The 17,633-nt window shown below is 37.3% G+C and overlaps 1 protein-coding gene across 1 annotated transcript in view; it reads left to right on the top strand.

The window, feature by feature from the left end:
- Nucleotides 1–8,138: 8,138 nt before the first annotated feature.
- The window catches only part of LOC108235958 (protocadherin-16), a 77,533-nt gene continuing 68,038 nt past the window's right edge, over nt 8,139–17,633 (top strand). The window contains exons 1-2 of the mRNA XM_017416301.3: nt 8,139–8,577; nt 14,290–16,110. Coding sequence (XP_017271790.1) covers nt 14,311–16,110 — 1,800 coding nt within the window. The 5' untranslated portion in view covers nt 8,139–8,577; nt 14,290–14,310. The remainder of the gene's footprint in view (nt 8,578–14,289; nt 16,111–17,633) is intronic.

The raw sequence follows: 17,633 nt of genomic DNA on the forward strand, positions 1-17,633 counted from the left end.
TTGACACCTTTTAGTATATGTGTGCATGTTTTTCTTTTTGTAAACAACCTTATTTTGCCTCAGTCTAAGCAGATGTTTTAATCATGTCATGAAACAAACACTGTTATTCATTATTACATTAAAAGAAAACCCCCTCACCCCTCCTCAACAGTTATTGTGGGAACAAGAAAACGGAAAACCCCAATTTCTGTAACTTGTTAAAGAAAACATCAAAACTATAATTTTGCACAATAAATATATCCCCAACTTATTGGCAGTAGCATTGTTTTTCCCATTTCAAAGTTTGCATAGAACGCAATAATCCTAAATGTAATGTCTTGCTTCAGAAAGCTGTGTCGGGTTGCAATCGCTATACGGAAATGTTTATCATTTTTAACTTTTCAGATTTGTTCCTTGTTATGTAAATGTTTACACAGGAACATGACCATGTGGATCATGTGACCCTTGAACAAATTGCTCACAAGCCTGAAGGACTTCCCCCAAATAAAGATTTAGATTCAGATTGTAAACGAGGAGCAACTGAGGAAACAGAGCAGCATGACAATGAATGAAAGTATTTTAAAAAATGAAATAAATTGAATAAAAATAAAATAAAGCAAAACCAAATTGTATAGAGGAGCAATTAATGAACCAAATTCCACTAGTGAAATGAAATGTGAATAAATATAAATATAAATAATGAGTCAGGATGCAGCATTAAGGGTAAAATGCAAATATCTACATGCAGCAGGTTTCAGTGTACACAATGATTGACCTCTTTATATGCACATACTATGTGTACAGTAACATAATAACTTCAATTAGCTAAGTTGACCATATAATATTATAACATATACAGTACTAACATAAACATTCGTAACAAAACAATAATTTTTGCTTGAGTCTTTCTTTACAAAACAAAACTCTACAGCACTACATCAGGTTATTTTGACATTCTCTTTCTGGTTAGGTCACACTTTCCATGTTTTGCTGGCTTCACCAACAACCACCCACATTTTGTGTGTTTGTTATTTTGTTGTCAGTTAAAGCAACACTGTGAAAAACTCTTTAAAAGTCAAATGATCACATGGCAATGCCAAATGTGAGAAAAAGTAGAATTTTTGTTTCTACTGCCATAAATAAAAATAATTTGCTGGTGATGGGTGTGGATCATTCATGTTTCCTGTGGAATCAACGAAAAGCTTCATATGTGCCAAGAAAAATGATCACAGCATCTAATTTAGTGCAGAGAAAATAGTTATCGTTCCTGATTAATCCTGTCATCCTTGATGCTTTCATGATTATAGCAAAGTTCGGTGAGGCTACCATGGTGAAGAGACAAAGGAATTCACCCAGGTTTCTCTAATCTGACCCTGCCAGTGATTGTTCACTTCATTGCCAAGGCTTTTTGGTATGTGTTTAAAAATGATGGAACAAATAGTCTATAAATTCTAAACGTTCTCAAGTGACAGCGCTGTGAAATGTAGAGTAATGGGATTAGAGGCTTTTTTTCTGAGCTTTTTTTCTCTCTTCAAACAAAAAGTTTGCTTGAGCAATTTAATTGTTTTGGGAATTCCAGAGCATTTCTGTCAATGCTGTGCATTCCTTTCCTCAGCAGCACAATGCATTCCTGCAGAATAAAAGTGATCTCCATCAGAATCAGTTAGACTCCCAACAATGTCTCAGGAATTTCTTCCAGCAGTAAAAGCAAATTGTCAGATGGTGTGATGGATAGTGTATTAATTAGAGAGCAGTTAATGTTGAAGCAGGTGTCTCTGTTATGTGCCAGATTGCTGTTAACTGGACTTGATTCAAAGTAGGTCTGATTCTGAATGTTTTGAAAGCAACAAATTTGAAAAATGGATGATATAGTTCATCTTTGAAGAGTTTGGTTTAATTCCTATCAGTTGAATGCTTGAAGTAAAAAAAGTCAGTTTTATTTATTTCTCTCCTCAGTTTTATGTATTTTTACTTGTCCTGAGGCAGCTTTCTAAATCTTTACATTTATAGTATTATTTATTAATTGTAGATGTTTGCAGAAATTAAATAAAGACCAAGCATTCCTTGAAGGAATGCATATCACCTGCTGCCATTCCTGACAGAGTTTTAGACTAAGATCATTTTATGTTGAGAAATGGCAGAACTATAGCTGTTTTGGTCAAACCTTAAAAACAAGGTTATGTGCAATCTCATGCAATATTGTAAGAAGTCACACTGAGAGTATATGTGTTGTTAATAACTCTCAGCTACTACCACACCAAACATGTGCTTTCCAAGGTGAGTTGGTTGTAGCAACCATCTTGAATTGGGTTGAATTCTAAAGTTAATCACTTGTCGATGTAAATCCAATGAATATTTACTGAAAGTTTTATTAAAACCCATCCAGTGATTCATGAGGTATTTTGCTAACAGACAAATAGAGTTGATTTTAAATAATTAATGGCAAATTTTTAATCAGGACACTTGTGCAATTTGTTAGGGCAAAATGTGTGGCGATGATGATTCTCAAGTACCACACTAAAGACACGAGCAACAACTTTATTGTCCACCTTTTCCTTTCAGCAGCAGGTGATAATAAGCCTGTATTACCTGAGCTAGATATATTGATCATTTAGTTTACTTTTTCTTTATATCAGTCACACATTTTGTGTTGGAATGTCCAAATGAATATGCTCAATACATCTTGTTAAGTGAAACTTTGCAGTTTTTATCTCAACAGGATGTAAAGTGTGATCAGTAACATGATGAAAATGTACAACTATTTAATGCAACTTCCTACTTTGTTATCTGTTATTGTTTGCCCTCCTTTGCATTTAAAGTGCAATAAAACTTGTCAACTAAAACCCTGTTTTGTATTCATGTAGTGACATAAATTCATAAATAAATCCTGCCTCTTGAGAACAAACTGTTGAGGAAGAACAAAATACCATTTTGCTTCACAAGTAGTTTCCACATAGAAAATAAACACAAAGGTATGAAAACTTTGCTTCCTTTTTGAAAGTGATATCTGTTTCTCTTATTACCATAATAAAGAGAAACCAGTTTAGAATCCATAACGGATAAAAATACTACAAAAAGCACAGGAAAAAATAAATACTTCTTTCTAGATAAGAAAAGTAAAGCAGCTTCATGGCACTGCAGGTAGGTTTGACCCAGCAACACCAGAATGATAACTGGATTTAAAAACTGCTCTTTTAAAAACATACAGTGGAATGCATCTATTGAGGTAAAAAAAAAAAAAAAAAGATCTTGGTTAAAAAAAACTGAAAAAACATTACATTTAATTGGATTTTATTTTGGTCTTGGTTCTTACTTTCCTTCGGTATAATGATTCCTTATTCGAAAAGCAGTGGGGTTAAAACTTGTTTAGAAATATTTTTTCTTTAATTTTTAACTTGTTCATACCAGAATCAAAGTTTTTCAACATTGCATCAAGGGTTAATGTATTTGTACATAAGGAGCACTGAGTGTGTGGACCCTAATTTCAAAGTTCAGTGTGAGGTGTCAAAAACATTTATATTTATTTTTCTCAACATTCATTATGGTAGCTTTAGGAGACAGAAGGCAGTAGTTATTCCAAACAAAAATCTATAAAATTTATTTTATATCATGAATAACATTAAGAAGATGAAGAGCTGCACACTCCCAGAACCTTTCTTACCCAAATAAAAAACATCTGTGCACTTAATATCCAATATCCTCTTGAAAGGATCATGCAGTATAAGCCTGCAGAGCAGATCACTACTGTGCATACAGTGAAAGAAGTGTACAGTGCACAAATATGCAATGAACTCATCTCAGATTTCTAATTTGATTTATACAGAATGCCTTGTGAACTTGTAACATCCACATCCTTTAAAGGTAACATTCACCAAACCAAAGCTCATATTTCCACAACTGCGAAGCAATCTGGAGGAAATGGTCTGCCGGTGCTTCTGGTTAGTGTTCGGTCTCAGTAAAAGTCTTCATTAGACCTCTTGTTCAACTCCAGCCTCCAAGACATTAAAGTCAATCCACACCGATGAGCAAGCCCCTGAAACATTTTGATTCAAATGGCAGGCCTGTTGATTGGTAATATGAAACCAGGATCCTTCTGACATTAAAAAAAAAATTACTCAAGAAAACCCAATTGAGCCATTCACTTGATGGAATTGACCAGCTATAAAACAGATAATTCATGATTTAGTGGCTTTGGTAACCATTCATGTATTTTCTAAGATAATAGTGTAAATAGAGTATATAGATGAATCATAACTAGCATTTAATTTGTATTTTAAGGGTTAGGTTTAATGTTATTTTAGTTTTTTTTTTAATTTATCCTGCAAATTTAGCTTGCTTACCTATATTCTTGATTAAATCAGATCTGTTTATTTTTTTTCTCCCTTGCATTCTGAGTAAGACTACGGGAGCCAAGTTATGCGGTTTTCCTTCTAATTCATGTTTAAATGTCACTAAAATAGGCATCACAGAGAAAGTACTGAGACCACAACCTTGTGATGTGGACAGCATTAAACCTCAAAGTAGAATTGCAGATATGTGCTTCATTACCGCACCTTGATTTTTATTCATGACCTGCTATGAGTCACATAAGAAGTGAAAAAAAGTCAACACTAGAATTGGAACTGAGCTAAAGTCGTTGCAATATACATCACAGGACAATACCTAATCTGCTTTTTGCTGTTTGTAAAATGATAAACACATACATCAATTTGACATTTTAATTTCAGAACATCTTTTCATCTTTTACCATATATCACTTAGAGACAACTCTGTCAAGAGAACATATTGTCTGATCACAATGAGGTGCAGAAGGATATTTGACAATACATAATCTTGTCAACAGGCACTGAATACGGCTTTTTTGTGAACCATATTTGCGCTAAAGATTTTTACCCTACAGTAAAACTTAATCTTAATATGGCAAGGAATTGTTTTTATGTATTTTTTTTATTCTTAATAAAATAAATCATGAATTGATGCAGTATCTCAGTTATTACTTGAGCTGAAAGTATGAAGCAGTTCAACAAGATGATATAAATAATGAAATAACAGCAATAATGAAAGCCTTTGTTTTTTAAAGCTTTACATCTGATATCACTGTCTGTAATTAATTAAATTAAGTGAGGCGCCTGACTGAATGGTTTGCTCTTTCTTTGCATACTAAATAGTAAAATTCACAAATTCAGTTAAAGTTTTTTCTGACTGCTGAGATAGGAAATGGATGCACCATGCAGCAATAATGATTATTGTCTGTCTGTAAGCAAAGCTGCAGGACATCTAGTCCCTTTGATTGGTTCTTGCAAGTTTGTGTGAGCTTGTCCAGTTTTCTGTCGCAGTAATAATGAGAAGCTGCCACCTCTGGACCTCATTCCACCTGGTGATTGAGCAAGTCACAGAACAGGGAGGCTTGATTGGGTTGCCTGGAGGAAAAACAGGTCTAACTGAAAAATGTTGTGTTCTGCGGAGGACACTTACCAACCACTGTTCAAACTGCTTACTCTTTTGAATCAGAGCAAACAGGACAATAAAATATATTTGATCACAAAGCCGAAGCTTCGATCTGTTAAGCAAAATGAATACGCTTTCAATTTTTCAGAGGTGACAACAACATAAATCTAAGCTTTTCTGTTAGATGTTTCACAGTAAGACGCTGACACAGCAGGGGGTCTTTTGTTGTACTTTCATTTATCAGCCTTAAACGCAGTTGCTCGGGTCCAATAATCACAGAGCCTTCAGTGATTGACAAGACAGTGAAGCAAGTTTATGACTCCAGCACTATGCGAGATAAAAGTGGGGCTCCTCCTGGGAGCTGACGAATGCTATACTCCTTTCAAGACATGAGATACCAGGAAAAGTTACTGCCTTTGTTTCTTTTCTTGACTTTTAGATGAAAAATCCCTGCAGGAAGTTTCTTGACTGTTAACATCTAAGGGAAAAAATGACTTGTATTGCGTGTCATGGCTAGGTCTTCTCATGATGCTATGCTTTTGTTAAAGAAGATTTATGCAAGTATTACAGGTGGTTGAAAAAAAACTATAACACCTGAGAGCAATTATTTTACATTGCACTTTTGTGTGATATTTTGTTAGTTTTTTTAAAGACAAACTTTAATAAACATGTTTCTCATATCTAATTTAAGCCATGCTTGTGTTTTCATTTTACTGTATTCTATTAACATGTTAGCTTTTTACACTATATGACCGCTTTGATGCAAACTACCACGTTCATTTGTTTGCCTACATAACAGTGACTTAGCCTTTATGTGGAAGTTAAAAAAATTTGCAAATGATCCAGCCTTTTTTTTAAAGGGCACTAATGCATAAACACTGAAACACCCTCATTACTATTCTTTAAAAAAATTGTTCTGTTTCTTGTTGCAGCCGAGAAATAAAACATGCAAACTATACATAAAATGCAACATGCAACACAATTGGGAATAGCGTTCTCTGAGTTTTGGTAGTGGTATATCATACAATGTAGACACACTTCACTGCATGTTATCTTGTCTGTGCATTAAAAAAATACACTGTATATTCTGAACATACAATATCCATAAAACTGACAACTGTGGGGTTTTGAGTTTTATCTGTAATTTTGTTTATTGTTTTCATGATTTCAGTTACGTTCAGTTACTCTTGTTGTTAGTTTGGGTCTTGTTACTTGTGCCTTTGTTCACTCTTCCCCAGTCACTCACTTGTCTGTCAGCCACGCCCATCTACACCTGTCCCGACTCTGTAATCATTCCACCTGTTCCCACTCACCTCGTTATCCTCAGTGTTAAAAACCCGGTCTCTCTTCCCATACCTCGCTGGTCCGTTGTTTGTTGGTTTGTTGGTTGCGTCGCTCTGAGTTCCTGTTCCATTTATGTATTTTATTTTAGTTCTTGTCTGTTCGCTGCCACGTCAGCTTTTTGTTTTTGTTTGTTTCCTTAGTTTAATAAATTAATTTTCTTTCTTTAAAATGAGTCTACGAACTGGGTTCGTCTCCGTCATCTCCACCCATCATGACACCAACATGACCTAATGCTAATCTGCCCACTTTTTTGTGGGTTTAAAACAGTTGTCAAATTTTGCACACAGCTTTACAAAAACAATGCTGGTTTATTTACCAGATTCACAAAAGTCAGTAATGACAAAATATTGGAATTTAAACAAATGCAACACTAATGAAATTTGATTTTAATCATTTTTTCCCATTAATGCTTTATGTATTTTGACAGACACGTCCTCTGGCATCCATCAGTGGTGCTGCAGCACTTCTCCCACCCCCACTTCCCTGGATCTGGCTCAGTTTTTCCACAGACACTGTTTGTTTGAAGCCTAAAGGTTCTCATTGCGATGTCACAAAGACCAGTCCAAACAAAATTCATCAACTGAGAAACAAAATCTGCACTTTTTCTTTTTCATATCAACGGTTAATGCGTCTTTAAAGTAAAGATTTGTGAATTGATGTAAAACTACCACATTCATTTGTTTGCCTACATAAAAGTGACTAAAAATAGATTAACTATACAAAGTTCACAGAAGAGCAGTTTAGGATGGAGAAGTCTGACAATTTTGATGTTCTGGTATGTATTTACACACAGATTTGTTAAGTAAAGTATGCAGATAAAATTTAGTGACTGCCTGCATTTGGAAATTGCATTTCAGTATATCTGAAAAACTACTGGAATAAACTCTTTAACACTGCAACATTTGATATAATTTAGGATGAGCGTTATTATGTTTAGTTGCAACGAGTACTCGTTTCTGTCTCTCCTAAGTTTGCTGTCAGGGAGTGACAGTCAGGTGTGTGGTTACCATGGTGACCCTAATGAGCCACTGGCAGCAGCTTTAACATTTCTCTTGATCTTGGTTCTCCTTATACTTCTCATACAGTTTCTACATCAAAATGTAGGGATTTGGGGTTTTTTTTGTGTGTGTGTGTTTAGATTATTACAAAACTGATGTTGGAATTTTGGGCAGTAGCTGCCTTTGCACCCTTGAGAATGCCTTCAGATTGTTATTTTTATTTAATTCAGTTCCCTTTTGGATAGGATGGTGGCACCAAAGTTCAGCTGTAACCCTGCCTGCCTCCTTGCTGTGGCTCTTTGAGGTAATCACAGCAGCAGCAGCAGCAGCAGCGGCGGCGGTAAGGAGGAGAGGAGCAGGAGGTTGCAGCCAGTCACGTGTTGAAGAAATCAGATTTTGGAGACGGACGTCCACTGGCCGGCCCCCACAGCGTCCCTTCTTACCAGAGCAGCCAGCAGCAGTGTGTGTGTGTGTGTGTGTGTATGTCTGAGAGCGGACCTACAGGCAGAGGCTGCACCGAGAGAAGCTGAGAACGAGGAAACTTTTACCGCAAGTTTTTTCCCCCGTTTTTTTTATTTCCACTTTTAGTCTTTTCATTGAGAAATCCGAGAGAAAGAAGAACTCGAAAGGAATCTTGCACAGAGTCAAAGTGTGCGCTGCAGAGAAGAGACCCTTGCAAAGAAGACAGAAAATTTCCCTGAGATGGATGTAACTTTGTGCTGCAGGACGTGGAACTGAAAGGAATCTTTCTGGATATCTGAGAACTTTGCTTGAATCCCCTAAAAAAACCGGAGGAGACCAGATGAAGGTGAGTATCGATCACAAACAAACAGATCTCCTCACTCCACTGGTTTACCTTGAACGCATGCGGTGTCTGTAAGTACAGTTTAATCACAAGCAGCTTCTCTTGTTTCCAATCATCTGGCCGCAGTGGATGCTTTTAGTGGCGGCATGTGTGGAATTCATTCACTCGGGATCAACTTTTTCTTTGCGCTGTCAGCCTTCAGTCAGCCTGAAGATAAACGTTCCCGGGATTTTTACGCAGCTCCACCTTTAACTTTGAAAAGTTTGAATGTTTTCAAACCTGATGCAATTATTTAAAAACAAAATAAAAAAGAGAGGTTCAAGCAGTTACCATTTTGAAAAATAAAATTACTCATAACATTAAAAAGTTATCTTGATTTATATGAAACGGTGCAATTTGAAAGAGTTTACTCCAGCAGTTTTTCGGATATATTGTTCTGCAATTCTGAAATGTGGGTCCACACTCAGTGTAAACAAAACACTCATCTGAAAATCAACTGGAAGCTTGAGTCAAATGACTGACCTGCATTAGGCTGGCTGTAGTCTGTAGGTAAACAAATATGGCTCTAGGTTTACCCTGTTTTAAGTTACTTTGGCTGTTTCTGTAGGTAAACAAACAAACATAGTAGCTGGCATCCGGTCACAAATTTTGTTTTCAAATTTTTTTACTTTAAGGACATATCAACCATTGATACAAGAAAAATATTGTGCAGATTTTATTTCTTACTTTATGAATTTGTTTTGTGCGGTCTTTGTGATTTTGCAATGAGTACCTTTAAATAAGGAGATTAACTGTAGTTCCCTTACATGGCTACATCATAATATGTTGCACACTCCACAAGATTCTTTGTACAAAAGCACAGTGGATTTTCTTTGAGGAATAGCCAGAAATGTAACTGCCTGTTTTGTCGCTTCTGATTGAAGCCCCCCCTTGAGACAGAGAGACATTCCTCTCTGTGTGTTCAGCCTGGAGTTATTGTCCTGCTGCAGCCGCTGCAGCGCCTTGAGGACATACCAAATGGTTACACATGACAGCACAGTGATTGTGCCGGCAGACTTATGTTCATTGTCCATTAATAGGTGTTCCTTTCCCTCATTTAATAAACCAATTAAATCTCCACTAGGTTCCTTCACCTCATACTTACTTAGTTAGAGTGATGGTTTCTAATGTGTTTTAGTCTGAACAGCCATTGGAAAATGTTAAACTCTTTATTTAGGTTTGAAGTTACTTATTGCAAAAATCAAACGTAATGAGGATATCCTGAGCTATATCAAATGAGGCAGTTTGAAAGACCTTACTCCAGTAGTTTTACAGATATGTTGATATGCAATTCTGAAATGAAGGTACATACTCCATGTAAACAAAGTGCTTTCTTTTGCATACTTTACTCAACACATCTAAGCATAAATACATAACAATGCAACAGAATAGATTTCTTGATCCAAAACATCTGTTCTATGGATGTTGCCATTGTTGACCTATTTTCAGTCACTTTGGCTGTTTCCATTGGTAAACAAATGTTGTGTGTACCCATTCACAAATTATGCTATGACATTGCAATGAGTACCTTTAACTTGTGAGTTTTACAACACAACAGCTAATGCACTGTAACTGTAGCCTGCACAAAACTTTTGGGAAATGATTTTAGTTGCAACTTCATGCATATCTGTGGCTATTTGTCTGTTGGGTCACATTTTTTAAAATCAGTTGCTTTTTTGTTTTTGTATCAACTCCACTTTAGTTCTTTACTATAATGTGAGCCATATTTAGAATCCGGGTTGAATTAAAATTAAGCCACACATATAAAACAAACAAAACAATCAACACTTTCAAAATCAACCCAAAAATCTAAACAGCTCCAGCTTTTATTACAATCCAAGAATTATGTCATATACCCTTGATGCTTTATGTGATGTAATCAAATCATTATTTATTTTTGTGGTGTACATATGCTGTTGATGAAGCTTGTGCTTTATATTCCATTTCTAAGGTTGCTATAGCCCTCTAGAAACTTTTGGAAATCCCAGTGAGTCCTGTTCTTGTCAGAAACAAGAACGACCGTGACTGTTTGCAGATGAGGTGAACCTTATAGTTGTCTCCTCATCCTCTAGTTCTATATGCTGAAGCACATGTGTTTTATGATGCAGTCACCATGGCTGCCAATGCAGTGTCAAATAGGGGCATCTTGAAGGATGTTTAGTGGGTTTTTTTTATCCAGACTTTCTTACTGAAAGAGCTGAACAAAGCCATTTTGTTTGTGATGTGGTAAAGAGATGATTCTTCTTGTCACACACTTACACAACCCTGGCCTAAAGGGTTTTTACGATCAAAAACTTGCCAGTTTGCTTCTTCAGTGCAATGTTTGTTAGGACTAAAAAACACATTTTGTTTTAGAGGCCTGTGATGGCTTTTACTTACACAGAGACCAAAGTTTCAAAGTCAATGTACGGCACAAAATCGCAGCACTTAGGTTGGCCAACATTCAGATCATTTTAGCTTGCTTTGTGCTAAGCCTGTCATCCTCATGTCCAGGCAATCTGCTGTTCTGTCTGTGGTTTCTATTATGGCTCCACTGAGCCTCACAGGCTGGCATGGTATTGAAACCACAGACGTTTTCTTTGAGTTAACTGGAATCAGGACATGTTCATTTTACAAAGTTTGTCACTAAAGTTAGCTCTTTTGGCCTGTTGGTGGTAAAAATGATTTGGTTGTGTTAATTAAAGTAGTTCAGCTGTGTTATTGCTTCTGAGGATCATGTGCTTAATTTGATTAGTTAAGATAGACTTTATGCATTTTCTCCACCCCTGCTAAACAAAAGAGATTGTAAAAATGGTTGCAGTGGGACTTGCTTAAACAGTCTGTATGTTTGTAGTTAATAATGGTACAATAACTATTTTTGATGACTAACAAATGTAGATAAGCAACTGGATCTCAGTAACATGATGTTTGGCAAAGCTACAGTTTTAGTTCTGTTTATATTAGCACTTAAGTCTACCATTTAAAAAAACATGTTTTTATGAAGGCAAGCATTTTTTATTTAGTATCTTTGTTGGCTCATTGAAAGAGGCAGTAGTTTGTTTTTGTTTCATGCAGGATGTGCCAAACCAAAGGTCTGCTTGTCTTTGCAGTGGTGCAAACCTGACAAATAATACATCACAGAAAACTGAGAAGCCAGGTACAAATAGGAAAACTTATTTTTCTGAATAATACGTGACACATTTTCCAAAACAACGTCTAGACTGCTAGGGGGGAAATAACTGCAACCCTGATGTTTTCAGCAGTCACACAATTCAGTTCATCTAACAAAGTCCTCAGAATGATATTATTCACTGTATTCAGAGTTTTCACTCTGCTTATAAATCCTACAAACTTTGGATTTGGTTGCCTGTCTTAATTTAAATGATTCAGAAGAAACTGGGCCATTGTTGAAGTTATTGGTAACCATATCACACACACTTTGTCAGTTTTTTTTTTAAAAAGAGAAAAGAACAGATAATAAATCAAATCAAATGTGGTAGGTGTATATATATATACACACACAAATATATATATATCACCATAACTACACTCATTATCAGTATTTACCACTAATGGGATGCATAATCTATGGTAGTGATGCAAGAGGCACTTTCAAGCCAGAATAGGATTATTTTAAATGCAAAAGCTTTAAATAATTATCAGCTTTTCCAAAGTGTTTATTTTACAGATTACTGTCCCTTAGGAACTATGCATAAATTAAAATCCTCACTGCTGATTACTAACTTTGACAGATCAAACTCATAATGTCTGTGTTGATGGTTGACAGTTTGTAAACTTTTGAACTAAAACACAGGAGCCACTTCTTCAACTTCACATTTTTTAAAGCCATATGTTTTTCTCAACCTGGTATTGTGCAATTACCTTACCCAGCTGTGTCTGCTACATCCATTAGACCATGCTGCTCTGCAGAGGTCCTCCAAAGTGGTTCAACTAGAAAGTGCATTATTTCAGTTGTGGCATTCGGTCAAAGATTTAGGCCCTAAAATCTTGAAGTTCGTCCCCAGTGTTGCAGTAAAGTAAATCAATACTGAGACTTCAAAGATTATGCACAGTCAGGATTTTCAGGCTGTCACGGATGTGCTTATATATTTGTTTTGCCAAGAACAGGAATAACAAGAACAACTAAAGATATGGAATGTTATGGTGAATTAGTAGTGCTTGTCTTTTATAGTCTTGTCACTTGAAGTTTTAATGGTTTCTTCAAAGGAAATATAAATTCAAAATGGATGAAGTCTATTAGGCCAGAATTTCTTTTAGTTGCCAAACTGCAGAATAACATTAGACTGTCAAATACACTAACAGCATATTTCAAAATGAGTTTTCATAGATTTTTTACTACTCACACTAGATGAACTCAAACTAATATATGACATTTAAGTTAGCATCTTCCGTGTTGTGGGCTCTGAATCATGGTAGACTGAAATTAGGCCTGGAATCTTGTGTGCACATGGCCAACTTCCAGAGGACCTCAATTATAATGCTGTAGAGCCAGAAAAAGGGAAAGAGGTAGACGGCGTGGAGCCCTTCAATTCTGCTGTAGCCTGCTGCTCTGTCACTCAGACACACTGCTACGACCGTGGCTAAAACAGATCACCGCACTGCGTTCAGAGACACATGGGAGGGATTTAGTGGGTACATACACACATGCACGCACACACACACATGCTCTCTCACACACAAATGTCATGTGAACGTTTTCATGTAGATGTCAGTTAAACCACTGGGGGGAGCCTTGGAGAGCTTTTTTTTTTAAAGAAACTTAGTTCAAAACTGATTGTGTGTAATGTATCTCTGTATAATTTTCCTGAATATTTAAGAAAAAATTGCTTTGCAAACAAGTTGAGTAGTTTTGAATTACACAAATTTAGGCAAAACCACACAATACTGAGAGCTCGTCTTTGAATTGAATGCAAATGACACAATAATCTTTGGTGTGCCAGACATTTAGCGGTTTGGGATTATTCAGCAGATGGTGACAGTCTTGCAGAACAATTTCCACGTTGTTCCACAGTGTCTCCCATTTTCAGTCACAGATTGTCTCTGATGGTGTGGATCCAAAGTGAAATTGTGCCTGCTGATTATTCACAGGATTCTCAATACTTATTATTTTTTCTTAGATGAATAAAAATAAAATAAAATTCTAGAATGATAGGTAGTGCTGGTGGAAGGTGAATACATTAAATGTTCTCATAAAAGTGATTTAAAACTGCTCACTTTTTTGAGAACTGAATCCAGTGGTAATAATAAATGCAAGACATTAACTTTCCAGTGGTGAATGAGAGTGTGCTTTTATAGTGAACATGCAAGAGTGTCTAGGCAAAAGTGATTTTCACACCCTTTTAATTAAAGCTGAATAGCAACAGTTCCAGACGCCCTGTCTGAGGTGGTACGTTGTGGCCTGGGTTTTGATGTTTCTTTTAGCAAAAGAGAGCTTTCTGGTACCAGAGGAGCAAGGTGTTGACTTATTGGCTTACCTAAGACATGTTGGAAAATTTTATATGCTGGGCCTTTCTTGTGTGGTGCAGTACAGAAGGGAACCAGTAAAAATTATAGTGTGGGGTTACACACTTTCCTATTGTTTTTAGTTATTCTAAAATGTTACACAAACATTTTTAATGGACTCTGGTGTTCTGAAGTTTTGATATAACTCAGATTTTCCCTTTTGTGTGTTTCCAGGTTTAAATCAAAGGAGCAAAAATGAAGACAGTTGCCAGGGGTTTTGGGAAGTCTCCAATGGATCCTTTACACTATGAGGGTTGGTGGAGCACAAGGATACTGCTAATGGTGTATGTGGCCTTGGAGCTTATAACACTCCATCCATCGTTCGTCCTTGGTACCCTTGAGCTGCAGCTAGATGAGGAACAGCCAGCAGGAACAGTTGTGGGTGACATCAGTGCAGGACTTCCCCCTGGTGTCACAGCCTCCTTGTACTTCATTTCAGACCATGAGGGCACAGGAGTGAGCAGTGATTTGGACATTGATGAAAGCACAGGCATAATTAGAACTGCCAAAGTTTTGGACAGAGAATTGAGAGATCGATACAACTTCATTGCAGTCACCATGACAGGTGTGACCGTAGAAGTGACCATCAAAGTGAATGATATAAACGATCACGCACCCAAGTTCCCTCGAAAAAGAGCCACATTTAAAATTCCTGAGCAGACGGCAATTGGCACTAGATTTCCTCTTGAGCCAGCTGTTGATAATGATAGAGGCCAGCTTACAACACAGGGTTACCTTATCAAGGATGGGAATGTTGGCCAAGCATTCAGCTTGGAGACAAGGAGGGGAAGCAATGAAGTTCTCTATCTGGACTTGATGGTAAATGCTATTCTGGATCGAGAGAAAAGATCCACCTACACTTTATTTCTAGAGGCTTTTGATGGAGGTTCCCCTAAAAGAACTGATCAGATGACTTTAGATATTATTGTACAAGACAATAACGACAATGCTCCTGTTTTCAACCAGAGCCGCTACCATGCTATCATATCTGAGAACCTCCAACCAGGAAGCACCATCCTGCAGGTGTTTGCAACAGATAATGATGAGGGAGATAATGGGATGGTGCTATATGAAATCAATAGGAGACAGAGTGACCCAGACCACTACTTTGTCATAGACTCTCGCTCTGGTATCATCACTCTGAACAAGCCACTTGACTTTGAAAAGAGGAGAGTCCATGAACTTGTAGTCCAGGCTCAAGACAACGCAACCCAGCCAGAAGTGACCAATGCCTTTGTCACCATACACGTCAGAGATTACAATGACAACCAGCCTACGATGACCATCATCTTTCTGAGTGAGGATGGATCTCCAAGAGTCTCAGAAGGTGTACAGCCTGGTCAGTATGTAGCCCGGATCTCAGTCACTGACCCAGATTATGGCGAGTATGCCAATGTCAATGTGTCATTAGAGGGAGGGGATGGAAAGTTTGCCCTGACCACAAAAGATAGCATTATATATCTCGTCTGCGTGGACCAGATTCTGGACCGGGAGGAGAGAGACACTTATGAGCTAAGGGTGATGGCAACAGACTCCGGTACACCTCCCCTCAGGGCTGAGTCCTCTTTTACCATCCAAGTGACTGACATCAATGACAACCCTCCTCTTTTTGACCAGTCAGTGTACAGACAAGTCATCCCTGAAGTGGTTTTCCCAGGCAGCTTTGTGTTGCAGGTAACTGCTAGAGATAAAGACCAGGGGCCGAATGGAGACATCAGCTACAGCATCCTGCAAGACCAAAGTGCTTACTACAGCTGGTTCAGTATAGACTCCATTACAGGCATTATCACCACTCTGTCCCAGCTGGATTATGAAAAGAACCCTAGTCCCAGTATAACTGTAGTAGCCACAGATGGAGGAAAACCACCCCTTTCATCAACCGCAGTGGTAAACATCTTACTTCAGGATATAAATGACAATGAGCCTGTTTTTGAGAGACACTTCTACAATGTGTCCATCAAGGAGAACACAGCTTCAGGGACCTGCATTCTTGAGGTAGGACATTTTCTTTGGGTTTTACTTCATTCAGTTTATAGAGCAGTTCAATTGGTCAAATTTCCTGGTCTAAGATGCCTATTTAATACAGTACTCTAGTCTACTATTATACTCAATTCAGTTTTTTTTTGTGAAGAACACAACAAATGTACAATTATTGAATCAATAGAAGATGATTTTTTTTACTGGTTTTGTTAAGTCCTTTCATTCCTTATCATCTTTTAATGGTAAAGCTGTTGAAATTGCATGGCCTTAGTGAGGATTTACCTGCAATTTTGGGCCAGGATGATCTCCACTTTGGCTGTCCTCCCCTTCACCTCTTAAAAAGGTTTCCTGGGGAACAGAAGCAGTTAGAAGTACTCTGTCAGCCCCAGAACAAAAAGGCTTTTCACATATTCAGAGACAGTGACAAATTTAGGGCTTTATGTTTGTTAATATGTGTCACTTCACATTTAAAAGGCGCCTTAATTAGACTAGTTTAGTCTGAGAAAAATGGTCACAGACAACCCAATTAATTAAAGTTCACACAAATTGTACCACTCCATTCAACTGCGGTGTTGAATCTTTGAAAATGTTGTTTTCTAGAGTTGTTTTTGGCAATCTTATTAAAAAGACAACACTTGTGAAGGGAAAAAAGGCTCATTAGGTCTTAAAGTTGTTTATGCAGTTTCTCATGTTAGCAGACTTGTGTTTCACTTTACAAGTGCAGAGGTACATTTAAAATTTATTTCAAAAGTATTACTTGGATCGAGGACTTGGACATAGCATTTAGTTTAGATGATTGTGTCCTGGGCCAAGGGTATGCTTTGAAATAGAGAGAGGTAAGGGATTGCACAAGCCTTTCTGCAATATCAGCTTTAAAGGTACAAAAACAAGCAAGTTGGGAAGCTAATATAAAGTTCCCCAACTTTAAATCACAGGGACAAAAACTATAAGAATAAATAGAAGTGTCTTTAAACTGCAAGCTGGAAAATAAAGCACATACTTTGAAAATATTCATGTTTTGGAGAACTGTAAATCTTTCTGGTCACTCTGCTTAAGATCAGTCTTATATGACATGCTTGATCAGAGGCCTTTTAGGGTCCAAGTGTGAAGTAAATCTTAAAAGCCACTGCTCTCTGGCTTTCTCTTTGGCCTGCCTGGATGCTGCAGTCGTGTGTATTATGGCGGACCATGTGAGAACAGACTGCCCTTACTCAGGGTGCCAACTCTACATCCAAACATCACAGCAAGACATCTGAGAACTGCCTTTTTTTGTCTCTGTAGATTAAATTCACCATGTCACCCCTTCCATGCTCAGTGCTGTCCAAAAACCCACTACAATAAGGGTATTGTGATCATTAATTCAGAAGTTTGAAGTTTCTCTATTTATTTTACTTTGTGGGTCACCAGCACAGCAGTTCATGATTATTACAATGAAGTCTGGCTCCGCAGTTCTGTGCCTGTGATACTCTGTCACTTTCCCCCATACATCAGTGTGTTTTGAGATGACTTTATAATTAGATCTGGGGGGGGGGGGGGGG

This window comes from Kryptolebias marmoratus, linkage group LG2, assembly GCF_001649575.2.
Source record: "Kryptolebias marmoratus isolate JLee-2015 linkage group LG2, ASM164957v2, whole genome shotgun sequence".
Classification (NCBI taxonomy): Eukaryota; Metazoa; Chordata; class Actinopteri; order Cyprinodontiformes; family Rivulidae; genus Kryptolebias; species Kryptolebias marmoratus.